General features: G+C 51.8%; 2 protein-coding genes across 2 annotated transcripts in view; both read left to right on the top strand.

The window, feature by feature from the left end:
• The first annotated feature begins 309 nt into the window (after positions 1-309).
• On the top strand, positions 310-6,784 carry oma1 (OMA1 zinc metallopeptidase). Its single transcript, XM_067229884.1, has 8 exons — positions 310-871; positions 1,319-1,547; positions 1,773-1,946; positions 2,829-2,936; positions 3,541-3,669; positions 3,979-4,053; positions 4,614-4,751; positions 5,968-6,784. The coding sequence occupies exons 1-8, from the start codon at positions 468-470 to the stop codon at positions 6,310-6,312; spliced, it is 1,602 nt and encodes a 533-aa protein (XP_067085985.1). The 5' UTR covers positions 310-467; the 3' UTR covers positions 6,313-6,784.
• A 4,230-nt stretch (positions 6,785-11,014) lies between these two features.
• Positions 11,015-12,039, top strand: part of dab1a (DAB adaptor protein 1a) — an 11,547-nt gene continuing 10,522 nt past the window's right edge. Inside the window, 1 exon segment of the mRNA XM_067229436.1 lies at positions 11,015-11,032. Within this exon segment, the coding sequence (XP_067085537.1) occupies positions 11,015-11,032 (18 nt within the window).

Consider the following 12,039-nt stretch of genomic DNA (forward strand, 5'->3'; position numbering starts at 1 on the left):
AAGATTTAGACCTTGGAATCATTTTCGGAGACCTTTACTTTTGAATGCTATGAAAGAAAATGTGTATTTTATGTATTTTTGAATTAGGAAAAGTCGTGGGTCACAACGACCCGGAGGCAGCGTGAGGGTTCCTCCTACTGGTAACTGGTGATATAACATCATATATCACGTGATATCGACTGTAAAGCCCGCCTACCGAGAAAACTGATTGGTCTCTCTTAGGTTAGTTAACACAATCAGGACGCGCGCTGTGTCACTCGCTCACCACGTATGTCACTCGCTTTCTCACTTTCTCCAGTGCCCGGGTTAGCTACCAGAAATGTAAAAAAAAAAAAGTCGATTGCCGGGATATTGTTTGGAATTTGCGGGCGTCACGTAGCCGCTATTAAAATGCGGGAGACTCACGGAACTTCCGGGGAACTTCCAGTGTCAACATAGTGACAGCGTTTGAATAACTTACAACGGCCATGGAGTTACTCTGCGTTCGTCTCATAACCAGGAGAAATCCTATTCTTTCTCTACCTACCTACGTGAAACGGCACTTCCGGGGTCCCTACCGACAGACCGAACTTACTGTCAAGAGTCCTCTCTTGTCATCAATAGAACTATCCGGTAAAAGCTGCAGGACAACAGACAGCGTCCGTGACCTTGTCTGCCAGCTACCGCGGTGCCAGCCTCGTCCGTCGCTCCTTATCAGTACAAGGACGGGTCTATTACCAGCGAAGACCCCCGTAACTACTCTACCGGCCCACGGTAGTGTCTCTCTGCCACGGCACTTCCATACCTCTAGCCCCCTCCGCGCTATCCCAGCACCGCTCTTATGGCTGATCCTCAAACCGCTGCAGAAGATCCTGGCTATAATAGTGGGGAGGTAAGACCCAGGTGGCAGTACTAGTACAGTAGTAGGCTAGAACAAACTTTAGTCTCTAAATTTGAGCTGAAAAGTCAGCCTATAGCCCTGTGACAGGCTCAACCAGGGTAGTACATTTAGTCATTTACATTTAGTCATTTAGCAGACGCTCTTATCCAGAGCGACTTACAGTTAGTTAGTACCAGCGACAGTGCGGAAGGAACTTCTGGCAAATTAGCCATTTTATATACGAAATACTACCAAGGGATCTTAATAATATACAAATATAAATATTTGTAAAAATGATTTATTACTTTTATTAGCATGTTTTTTTGCATACAGTACTAGTAAAGTATGAATAAAAACAAATAATATGATATAACAGGACGTGTGTCAGTCATGAGCCAGTCACGTTGCCATGGGTTACGGTAGCACACCTGTGTGGTTTATTGTCATCCCTTGCTGCAGGAACATCAGGAAGTGGTGGGCGGATCTCCCACCCAATCGGAGGCAGCTCTTCTGGGAGGGGGCGTGGCGGCGCCGCTGGCAGCTGGTAGCCGGGACGACGGTTGCCGTGGCAATCCTGGCTGTCATCCTCCTGACCCACCTGGATGAGTCGCCGGTGACAGGCCGGACACGTATCCTGATGGTGACCCGGGAGGACTACATGGAGCTGGCAGCCATCACGGCTGACGGGGTGAGAGGGGGGGTGACCTGGGGGAGGGGGGGAGAGACACTGGGGTTGAGGAGGCAGGGTTGAAAGGTCATTAGAGAAGAGCATGTTGCATTCCAAGGGGGTAAAAGAGTGTTTATAATGTTGATTGGGGAGCCATCTGTCACTCTCTCTGCATGTGTGTGTGTGTGTGTGCGTGTGTGTGTGTGTCTCTGCGTGTCTGTGTGTGTGTGTGTGTGTGTGTCTCAGTACATGGAGCAGTACAGAGATGTGCTGGTCCCGGAGCAGGACTCCCGTCACCAGGCGGTGCAGATGATGGTCCAGCACCTGGCCCTCAGGAACAGAGACATCCCCCAGGTGTCCTCTGTGTCCTGGAGGGTCCACGTGGTGGACGACCCCGCCGTCAACGCCTTTGTGCTGCCGGTCAGTCTCTCCTGTGTGTGTGTGTGCGGTCAGTCTCTCCTGTGTGTGTGTGTGCGGTTAGTAGGGTTGCAAAATTATGCTAGGTAATGACAAACATTTTTGGGAAAGTTCACTTTCTACATGAATTAGTTCAATTCATAGTTCACAAATTTTAAAATGAACTAGTTCAGTTCATAGTTTGTAATTCAACATTTTTAACTAAGTTCACAGCTCCAAAAACTACGCAATTCGGCGCTCTCACACTTGCCAGGCATAGGGCTGAAACGTTCAGACACACTGATGACAAAGACGTTCAAAAACAACAGAACGTTTTATGTTTAGGTTTATGTTTCTGGCAGATAATAGGTGCGTTCGACTTCATTCAGCGCCGGCGTCGTCTGCAGCCGCCTGCTGCCCTGCTGACTTGAAGCAGCCAATGGCATTCTCAGATTCAAGGCAGCCGGCTGCAGCCGGCTGTCGGCGCCGCCAGCGCTGCATGAAGTCGAACACACCTATTGTTCCCAACCAGCTGCATTCAGGGTCCAGCTGAGCTAGGCGTGCATAGTCTCGTTCTCAACTACATTGAAGTTCCCTGTTATATGCTTTTGCAAAAAACTTTGGCACATTTTTTTTTTTCAAAATTCCCGAGCCAAAATTCCCGTGGAAATTTACCGGAAAACTTCCGCCCCTTTGCAACCCTAGCGGTTAGTCTCTTCTGAATGTCGGTGTGTGCGGTTAGTCTCTCCTGTGTGTGAGTGTGTGTGCGGTTAGTCTCTCCTGTGTGTGTGTGTCCAAGAGAGAGACACGTAGACATCATCTGTGTATACTAGTCTCTTAACTGTCACCGATGTAGAGATAGAATATGCAAGTGTTTTAACTGTGTGTGTGTGTGTGTGTGTGCAGAACGGAGAGGTGTTCATGTTTACAGGGATGCTGGAGGCGATATCAGACGTGCACCAGCTCGCCATCATCCTGGGACACGAGATGGCACATGCCCTAATAGAACACGCTGTAAGTGTGTGTGTGTGTGTGTCTCTGCCTGCTTGTGTGTGTTTGCAGAACATCGTAAAGCGGTTCTTTATACGATTTGACTGTCGAATCTGGGAAATGGTCAAACGAGTTTTAGGCCTTTTAATGCTCCAAATAGGCACTTTTAAAACAATCACATTTACTTTTAAAACTGTTTATATCCCTCTGGGCTCCGTGACCCTCCCAACATCACTCTGCTATCCCTGCATAAGCTTGTTAGGCGTATAATAAAGTTTTAGTATTCGAGACGCAGGAGGTCCTTAGAGAAGATGCTGGTATCTAATTAGAAGAAGAAAATGGCAGTCGATAGATACTACATCTCCCAGAAGCTCCGGGGGGTTGTATTCCCAGTCTCTGCCATGTTAACGTTTGCTTTCAGATTGGTGAGGACAATCGATAGTCTGTCTGTTTTCACTGCTTCACTTGGCTTTCTCCTCTCTTCTCACCCACCTTTTTCTCTCTTTCTCTCACTTTTTCACCTTCTTTCTCTCTCCCCCCTCCTCCACTCTCTCTCTCGCTCTCTCTCTCGCTCGCTCGCTCTCTCTCTCTCTCTCTCTCCCTCTCTCTCTCTCTCCCCCTCCCCTAGGCAGAGGAGGCCAGTGTGTCCCATATTTTGGACTTCCTGTTTGTCCTCCTGCTGACGGCCATCTGGGCCATATGTCCCAAAGACAGCCTGGCAGTGCTGGGCCAGTGGATACAGGATCAGCTGAAGAAGGTGAAACCTACACACACACACACACACCTACACACACACACACATACACACACACACACACACACACACACACATGTAGACATTCCCACATGCACCATGCCATACATGTCATTACTGAAGTAAATGTATAACTACCCCCCCTTCTCTTTCTCTCTCTCTCTCTCTCTCTCTCTCTCTCCCTCCTCCTCTTCCTCCCTCCTCCTCCTCCTCTCCCTCCATACCTCCCTCCCCTCCCTCCCTTCCTCCTCCTCCCCTCCCTCCCTCTCTCCCTCCTCCTCGTCCTCTCCCTCCATACATCCCCTTCCTCAGATCCTGTTTAGTCGTCCGTACAGCAGGAAGTTGGAGACCGAGGCAGATGAGGTTGGACTGCATCTGGCTGCCAAGGTGCTGACCACTAGATGGCACTGTTGTCATGTCGACAAAGCCTCTTCTCTGGAAGTCTAGCATCTAGCAAAACTAGCATCTTTGCACATCTACATTTCTAAAGACAAAGTTACCGATTTAACCCTGTGCCCCCTAATATCTGCCCCCCTGTCCTGTGCCCCCTGTCCTGTCTCCCCTGTATTGTCCCCCCCTGTCCTGTGCCCCCTGTCCTGTGCCCCCTGTCCTGTGCCCCCTGTCCCCTATGCCCCCTGTCCTGTGCCCCTTGTCCTGTGCCCCCTGTCCTGTGCCCCCTGCCCTGTGCCCCCTGTTTTCCCCTGTCCTGTGCCCCCTGTCCTGTACCCCCCTGTCCTGTGCCCCCTGTCCTGTGCCCCTTGTCCTGTGCCCCCTGCCCTGTGCCCCCTGTTTTCCCCTGTCCTGTGCCCCCTGTCCTGTACCCCCCTGTCCTGTGCCCCCTGTCCTGTGCCCCTTGTCCTGTGCCCCCTGCCCTGTACCCCCCTGTGCTGTGCCCCCTGTGCTGTGCCCCCTGTGCTGTGCCCCCTGTGCTGTGCCCCTGTGTGCAGGCGTGTGCAGACGTGCGTGCAGGGCCGGTGCTCTGGCAGCAGATGGAGCTGCGAGGAGGAGCAGCCGTCCCAGAGTGGCTCTCCACACACCCCTCACACAGCAGCCGAGCCACACACATCAACAGCCTGGTCCCGCAGGTACACACACACACACACACACATCAACAGCCTGGTCCCGCAGGTACACACACACACACACACAACAGCCTGGTCCCGCAGGTACACACACACACACACACACATCAACAGCCTGGTCCCGCAGGTACACACACACACACACACACACACACACACACAACAGCCTGGTCCCGCAGGTACACACACACACACACACATCAACAGCCTGGTCCCGCAGGTACACACACACACGCACACAACAGCCTGGTCCCGCAGGTACACACACACACACACACACACACACACACAAGAGAGGAGTGGGGAGGAAACAAAAGGAGATAAGAGGTGTGGGGCGTGGCTGGGCGGGGCGTGGCTGGGCGGGGCATGGCTGGGGACAGAAAGGGGCGGGGCCTGGAAGAGGGGCGGGTCTGGCGGGCGTGGGCAGGGGGGGTAGCCACCCACTCGTTAACACAGCTTCCTCTATTATAGATGGAGCATTAGCCTCCATCACTGGAGATGGATGACCTCATTAGACCTACTGCATGGTCATGCCATCACACACACACACACCCCTTACACACACACCCCTTACACACACACGCACACTAAATCATTCACACACGCACACACACTCACTCATACACACATTCAGACACACACGTAGGCAGGTTATCTTATATAAGGGGTCATACAGTTCGTGTGCTGGTTTTTAGAGGTAGATGGATGCAACATGCTGCTTTGTGTCATTAGCAGCCAGCTATCTTTAGTGAGCTTTTAGACTCACAAGTGTGTGTGGAGGAGTGAGGAGTCACACGCACTACCGTGTGTGTGTGGACAGGTCTATGTGACATGCAGTAGTGTGTTTAACCTTGAGTGTGAGTGCTGCTGTGCTGCACTCTCTCCGTTTTCTGCTCTCAGCAGCGGGAGGACAGATGTCCACACCACTAATTGTCCATCAGGTGCCTGTGTTGACTTCATGCATGCATATTCTAGAGAGTGACGTGTGTGTGTGTGTGTGTGTGTGTGCGCAGTATCCTCCTGTTGAATCCCTACGTGGGACATTGACCTCCATAGGCAGTCATACTGCACAAGCAAAGTGTTGATCAACTCTCCCTCCCTCCCTCCCTCCCTCCCTCCCTCCCTCCCTCCCTCCCTCCCTCCCTCCCTCCCTCCCTCCCTCCCTCCCTCCCTCCCTCCCTCCCTCCCTCCCTCCCTCCCTCCCTCCCTCTCTCTCCAGGCTCTAGAGGTGAGGGCGAGCTGTACCTGTCCTCCTCTGCCCTCTGCTGACCCCCGGGTCGTCTTCTCTGAGAGCGTCAGAGCGCTTCTGGGAAACGCCAAGGAGCCCCTCCCCCCTCAGGCTGCCTCCTCAGAGCGACGGAGGTCCCCCGCCGCACACGCTCTCTCCGGGGGGATGGCCCTCCTAGCCCCCACACAACCAGGACTGCTGGCTCCAGCCCCAGAAACCACCGTGATCCTAGCCCCAGCCCCAGCCCTAACCCTACTTCCAGCTCCAGCCCCAGAAACCACCGTGATCCTAGCCCCAGCCCCAGCCCTAACCCCAGACAGACCACCCCCTGTGTGACGGTACGTGTGTGTGTGTGTGTAGCTGGTGTGAACTGGCTAAAGTCACTCCTCACGTATGTATCCAGACTACATGGCTTCACGTTGGCGTAGCTGGGCGTGGCCGCGGCGTGGTCGTGTGGGCGAGTGCGAGCTCATGTGACTGTCCGAGTGGCCAATCAATGAGCAGGGCCAGTTGTTCGATGGTGACACAGGTGGACAATCACTGTAGACCTATTTGGGTGTTTAAGATGTTGGAGACAGTGGGCCATCAGAACACTGTGACGCTGTGTGGGCGGGAGCGGCCTTCTGATCTCACCTGATTCAGAAATAACATTTAAAAAGTTAGGGACTGTTGACAAAGCATGAACTGTAGAGACCAGAATATTTTTGTATCAACCACAGAAGGAAATGTCAACCAAAAGTCAGGTGTTTCCTACTAGAAACCAAATCAACCTGCTTCGTTTGGGACGACCACAAAATAAACAGGACGAAGAAAAAGAAATCTGTTGTCATTGTTGGTTACCTTGGTGATAGGTTAGTAGAAAAGGCTCCAACATGTTGTGTAGCAGGAGTGTGTGTGTGTCTCAGGAGACAGAGGGAACTCATTAGCCTGTGTGAGATTGCGTAAGAACATCAAGCTGCTCCCTGTCCCTCCATGCTCCTCCAACCAATTATCCACTCGGAGAGGAAGAAGGAGGGGAAGAGGAGGATGAAGAGATGGATGGAGATGGATGCAGGCGCTTGTCACCTGCGGCATGAAAGGAGAATGTGCATCAGGGGTCTAGATTCTCCATGATAACACACTCATGGGATTTCACCTGATAAGACTGTTGGAGGGGTACCTGATAAGACTGTTGGAGGGGTTTGGCATTCAAGTGGACGCGCACACACACACACTCTCACACACACACACACACACACACACACACAGAGATGAAGAGACTCTGTCTGTTATGCTGTGTACACCACCCCACTCATTCCCTCTCAGGGTGACCTTGGAGAGATACCAGACACTCACAAACAAATGGCTCATCATCCCAGAATGCATTGTGACGCCTCTCTTCTCTAGATTGAGAGGCTGGACGAGCAGGGGGGGGGGGCTTGGCACCAACCATCATCTCCACCCAGGGCTCTCCTCACAAGCAGGCACACACACACACACACACACACACCAACCATCATCTCCACCCAGGGCTCTCCTCTCAAGCAGGCACACACACACACCAACCATCATCTCCACCCAGGGCTCTCCTCACAGCTGTGCCCCACGCATTTACACCTCCGGGAGATCGAACATGAGTACAAAACAGATGACACTCACTCTCTCTCACACACACACACACACACACACACACACACACACACACACACACACACACACACACACACACAGAAGCATCAGTTGTAATTGTGGCAAACGCGCACTCGCGTCAAAGATAATTGTGACTAGCACAGAACAATGCTGCAACACAGTAGGCCATGTCAGGGGAAATTAGGGAAAGCAAGAGAGAGAAAGAGAGGGAGGTTGAAGGAATGGGATTTCTGTGGAGAGCAGAGAGAAGAGGAGGAAGGGGATGAAGGGATGAGGATAGGTAGAGTAGGAGGAGAAGACGAATAACAAGGGAGAGAGAGAGAGAGAAAGAGAGAGAGCTGTCTACTGAAAAGTGGAATCTCCTTCTTGTGGTGGAAGGCTGTGGTATAGTCACCCGCCCACCAGCCAAATCACAACAGCACACACTGAGACCCCCCACCGACACACAGCAGGTACACACACACATACACGCTACGCTGGGCTCTAGATGCTACTTCCACAACAGAAACACAAGCTTAGAGAATTGGGGATTGAGAAGAAGAATCAGACATATGCTGTGTAGGAGTCCCACAGTGCAGTCTGGTTCACCTTTGACCTTTCTCTGCAACAGCCTGAGAATGGCACACACACACACACACACACACATGCTCAAGACCAGCTGTCTGCGCCACGGACAATGAATTTTTGTGGAGGGAAACAGGGCCGTGTTGTGGAAAAAGTGTCGTCCTGGAGAATTAGTTATGCAGAAGGCATGTGGGTATCTGATATGAATATTTTACTGGTTTTAATCACTGACATTGCCTGAGTGGAACAACATCTGGTTTGTTACCTGGCCAATTAAAGATGCTCTTCCCCCCGTCTCACACACACATCAAAGCCTGTTTGTGGTCCCAGTCACAACATAAACAAAAAGAAACCATTCAGCAATACCCATGCCACTCAGTTGTAACAAGACAAATTGTTGAAATACAATAGAGCGGTGTTTCTTTGTACATGTCCTTGGTATCTAACCCCCTCCGTGTGTGTGTGTGTGTGTGTGGGGGGGGGTGGGTGTGTGTGTGTGTGTGGGTGGGGGGGGGTGTGTGTGTGTGTGGGGGGTGTATCTGTGTATTTTGCTGGCGGTATAATCTCCACTCTAATGGTTCATCATGTCTCCTCGCTATCACCATCTTCATCTCCATGAGCCTGTACACGGTGTGTGTGTGTGTATGTGTATATGTGTGTGTGTGTGTCCTCTTCATCTGCCTGCTGCTGGAGGTTTTTAAGCGTTCTGATGCTATTAGAGATTAGGATGTTAACACAGGCTCTCGTCTGACTGTATCGATCGGCCCTCTCACAGGAGAATCACATTAAGGCTAACCGCGTTAGCGACGAGGGCCGCTAGCAGCCCTCCCACAGACGGAGCTGGCTGGAATTAGAATATGATGAACATCTCAGTCAGTCTGGAGAGAGAGAGAGGGAGGGAGGGAGAGAGAGGGAGAGAGAGAGAGAGAGGACATGAAAGAGGGAGAGGGTGCGAAATAGAATGTGAAACCAGACAGCCATGCTGTCCATCAATGTGAGACATGTGCAGTGAGGCATGACTGACCTGGCCGTACCCCCCCCCCCCCTACCCTGACGCCTGCACCCCCCCCCCCCCCCCCCCCCCCTGTCTAACAGGCCTGTGGGCAGGTGGAGGTAGGACACTGCATGTGTTCCCCACAATGACGCCCGCAGCTTTTAACAAACAACCCAGATCTCCATCCCCTCGTCCTCTCCACCTCCCCATCCCTCCATCATCTCCTCTCCAACCCTCCGCAATCCCACTGTTACACCTGCCTGTTCTTCCATCCGTTGCCATGGTTTCCATTATGCTTTCTGCCTGCTCTAGTTTGAAGGACAAAGCGCTGATGGGAGTCGTTGTGTGAGAGAGAGAGAGAGATTCTCCTTGGTGTGTGTTGTGTGTGTGTATGCAACATAGACGCCCTATTTTCACCTCATCTCACCTATTATTTCCTGTTATCCTCCTTCTCTCTGTAACCACCCACCCACCCATCCCTCTCTCTCCTTCTCCCTTCCTGTCTCTCTCCTATCTCTCTCTCTCTCTCTCTCTCTCCTATCTCTCCATCTCTCTCTGTTCTTCGATCTGGATCACCAGGGGTCCAGGTTTCAGAGCTGTCCTGAGTGCAGCAGACAGTCATGTCCATGTGAACACTCTGCTATGCGTCAAACATTTAGCTTCAGCGTGTCTCAGCTTTGACCGGATCAATAAAGCAGTTCTCCTCTCCTACAGTAGGACCCTGTAGGAGAGGGTCAGCTGACCCAGTAGGAGAGGGTCAGCTGACCCTGTAGGAGAGGGTCAGCTGACCCTGTAGGAGAGGGTTGTGTCAGCAGAGATCCCAGAGGAGTGCAAAGGGAGAGAAGGGGAGATTAGGAGAGAGGAAGAGACAAGAGGAGAAAGAGAGAAGCTTAAACACAATCCCTCTCTGCGCTTAAACACAATCCCCTCTCTGCCACATGCACCCTCTCACCCCCTCTCTCTCTCTCTCTCTCTCTCTCTCTCTCTCTCTCCTCTCTCTCTCTCCTCTCTCTCTCTCTCTCTCTCTCTCTCTCTCTCTCTCTCTCTCTCTCTCTCTCTCTCTCTCTCATCCCCCTCACTCCATTTGTAGTTAGATTATCTCTCTGCTTGCCCCCCTTCTGTCTCCCTCTCTCTCCCTCTCTCTCTCTCTCTCCCCTCCCTCCCTCCCTCCCTCCCTCCCTCCCTCCCTCCCTCCCTCCCTCCCTCCCTCCCTCCCTCCCTCCCTCCCTCCCTCCCTCCCTTTTTTATTGTACGGTTCTTAGTGGCTCCCTTAACTTTTAATAACAGCTTTTAATAACTGCACAGATCAGCCCCGGTCAGGGCTTCCATTTCAACATGGCTCAGCTTAATCTCACACTAAAATAGACTCCTCTCTCTCTCTCTCTCTCTCTCTCTCTCTCTCTCTCTCTCTCTCTCTCTGTCTCTCTCTCTCTCTCTCTCTCTCTCTCTCTCTCTCTCTCTCCCCTCCCCCCTCTTATTTCTTTTGATCCCTCTTCCCCTCTCTCTGTGTTGTCTGACCCCTGACTGTGTGTGAGTACTCAGTAGTATTCAGTATACAGTATGTTGGTGGGGTGTGTTTGTGTCAGTGAGTGTGTATATGTGTAAGTCAATCTGCCTGCATAAAGTCATATGTATACTTCATGGTGAAGAGTTGGTGTGTGGAGCGCTTCGATGTCCAGGTTCCAACACTCTCTACATCAGCTCACGAGCCTCAGCATGTCAATCAGTGATTCATCAGAATCAGGTGTGCTAGATTACTGTTGGAGACAGTGTGTGTGTGTGTGTGTGTGTGTGTGTTTGGCTTACACAACCGCTCCAGTTCTCAGCAAAGCAGGAGTTCCCCGTGTCGACATGGACAGCTTCCTGGAGGTTGGGGCCCACTCCCCTGCTCTCCTCCCAGCGCCATGCTCTCTCCCTGGGCCCAGCACCCACACCTCTCCCTCCCTGCCTGGACACACTAGCATGGAGACTGATCACTCAGCTGTGACACTGCATGGAGAGGTTAGCACACACACGCACACACACACACACACACACACACACACACACACACACACACACACATGCTTCCCCACACACACACACACACACACACAAAGAAACAATCACACATCAATGCATGCGAAACCCCCCTTCATTAATGCATGCATTGTGAGAGCGTGAGTGCGTGTGTGTGTGTGTGCGTGCGTCAGACTTTAGTTTCTGTGTCTTTGGCCTACTTAGGCGTGTTGGAAGCAGCACACTCAGCTCCTCTCCATCCTGTGGAAGCTGTTGAGACTGAATAATAACCCACACTGCTGGAATTACCTGCTGCTGGACAATGTGTCTGTGTGTGTCTGTGTGTGTCTGTGTGTGTCTGTGTGTGTCTGTGTGTGTGTGTGTGTGTGTGTGTGTGTGTCTGTGTGTGTGTGTGTGTGTGTGTCTGTGTGTGTCTGTGTGTGTCTCTGTGTGTGTCTGTGTGTGTCTGTGTGTGTCTGTGTGTGTCTGTGTGTGTGTGTGCCATTCAGACCCGGGTAATAACTACTATTATTCTAGGGCTTAGAGAACAGACACACTTTGCCTGTTATGTGAGTGTTGGTGTGTGTCTGTCTGTTTCTGTGTGCGTTTTAGTGTGTGTCTGGTGTGTGAGTGTGTGTGTGTGTTTGTGCGTACTGTTATTTCAGGCATTAAGGAGGACGACACTCACAGCCTTCTTCAGGAGGGAGAGGAGGAGGGCTGTTGTCTCCTTGGTTGGTGCACGGGGGGTTTGCGGGATGTGACTTTCCTTGATTTGCTAGTTCACTTCTGATGTCTCTGTCTACAGATGTGTGTGTGCGTGTGCATGCTTGTATATGTGTGTGTGATGGCACCCTGGTGGACGTAAGTGGCCCCATTAG

This window comes from Osmerus mordax, chromosome 26 (genome assembly GCF_038355195.1).
Source record: "Osmerus mordax isolate fOsmMor3 chromosome 26, fOsmMor3.pri, whole genome shotgun sequence".
Lineage (NCBI taxonomy): Eukaryota > Metazoa > Chordata > Actinopteri > Osmeriformes > Osmeridae > Osmerus > Osmerus mordax.

Bases quoted from the DNA above. Each gene is read 5' to 3' on its own strand.
- oma1 (XM_067229884.1), top strand. From the start codon at position 468: ATGGAGTTACTCTGCGTTCGTCTCATAACCAGGAGAAATCCTATTCTT. The intron at 2,937-3,540 runs GTAAGTGTGTGT...CCCCTCCCCTAG, and splicing joins ATGCCCTAATAGAACACGCT to GCAGAGGAGGCCAGTGTGTC. The intron at 4,054-4,613 runs GTGCTGACCACT...CCCTGTGTGCAG, and splicing joins GACTGCATCTGGCTGCCAAG to GCGTGTGCAGACGTGCGTGC.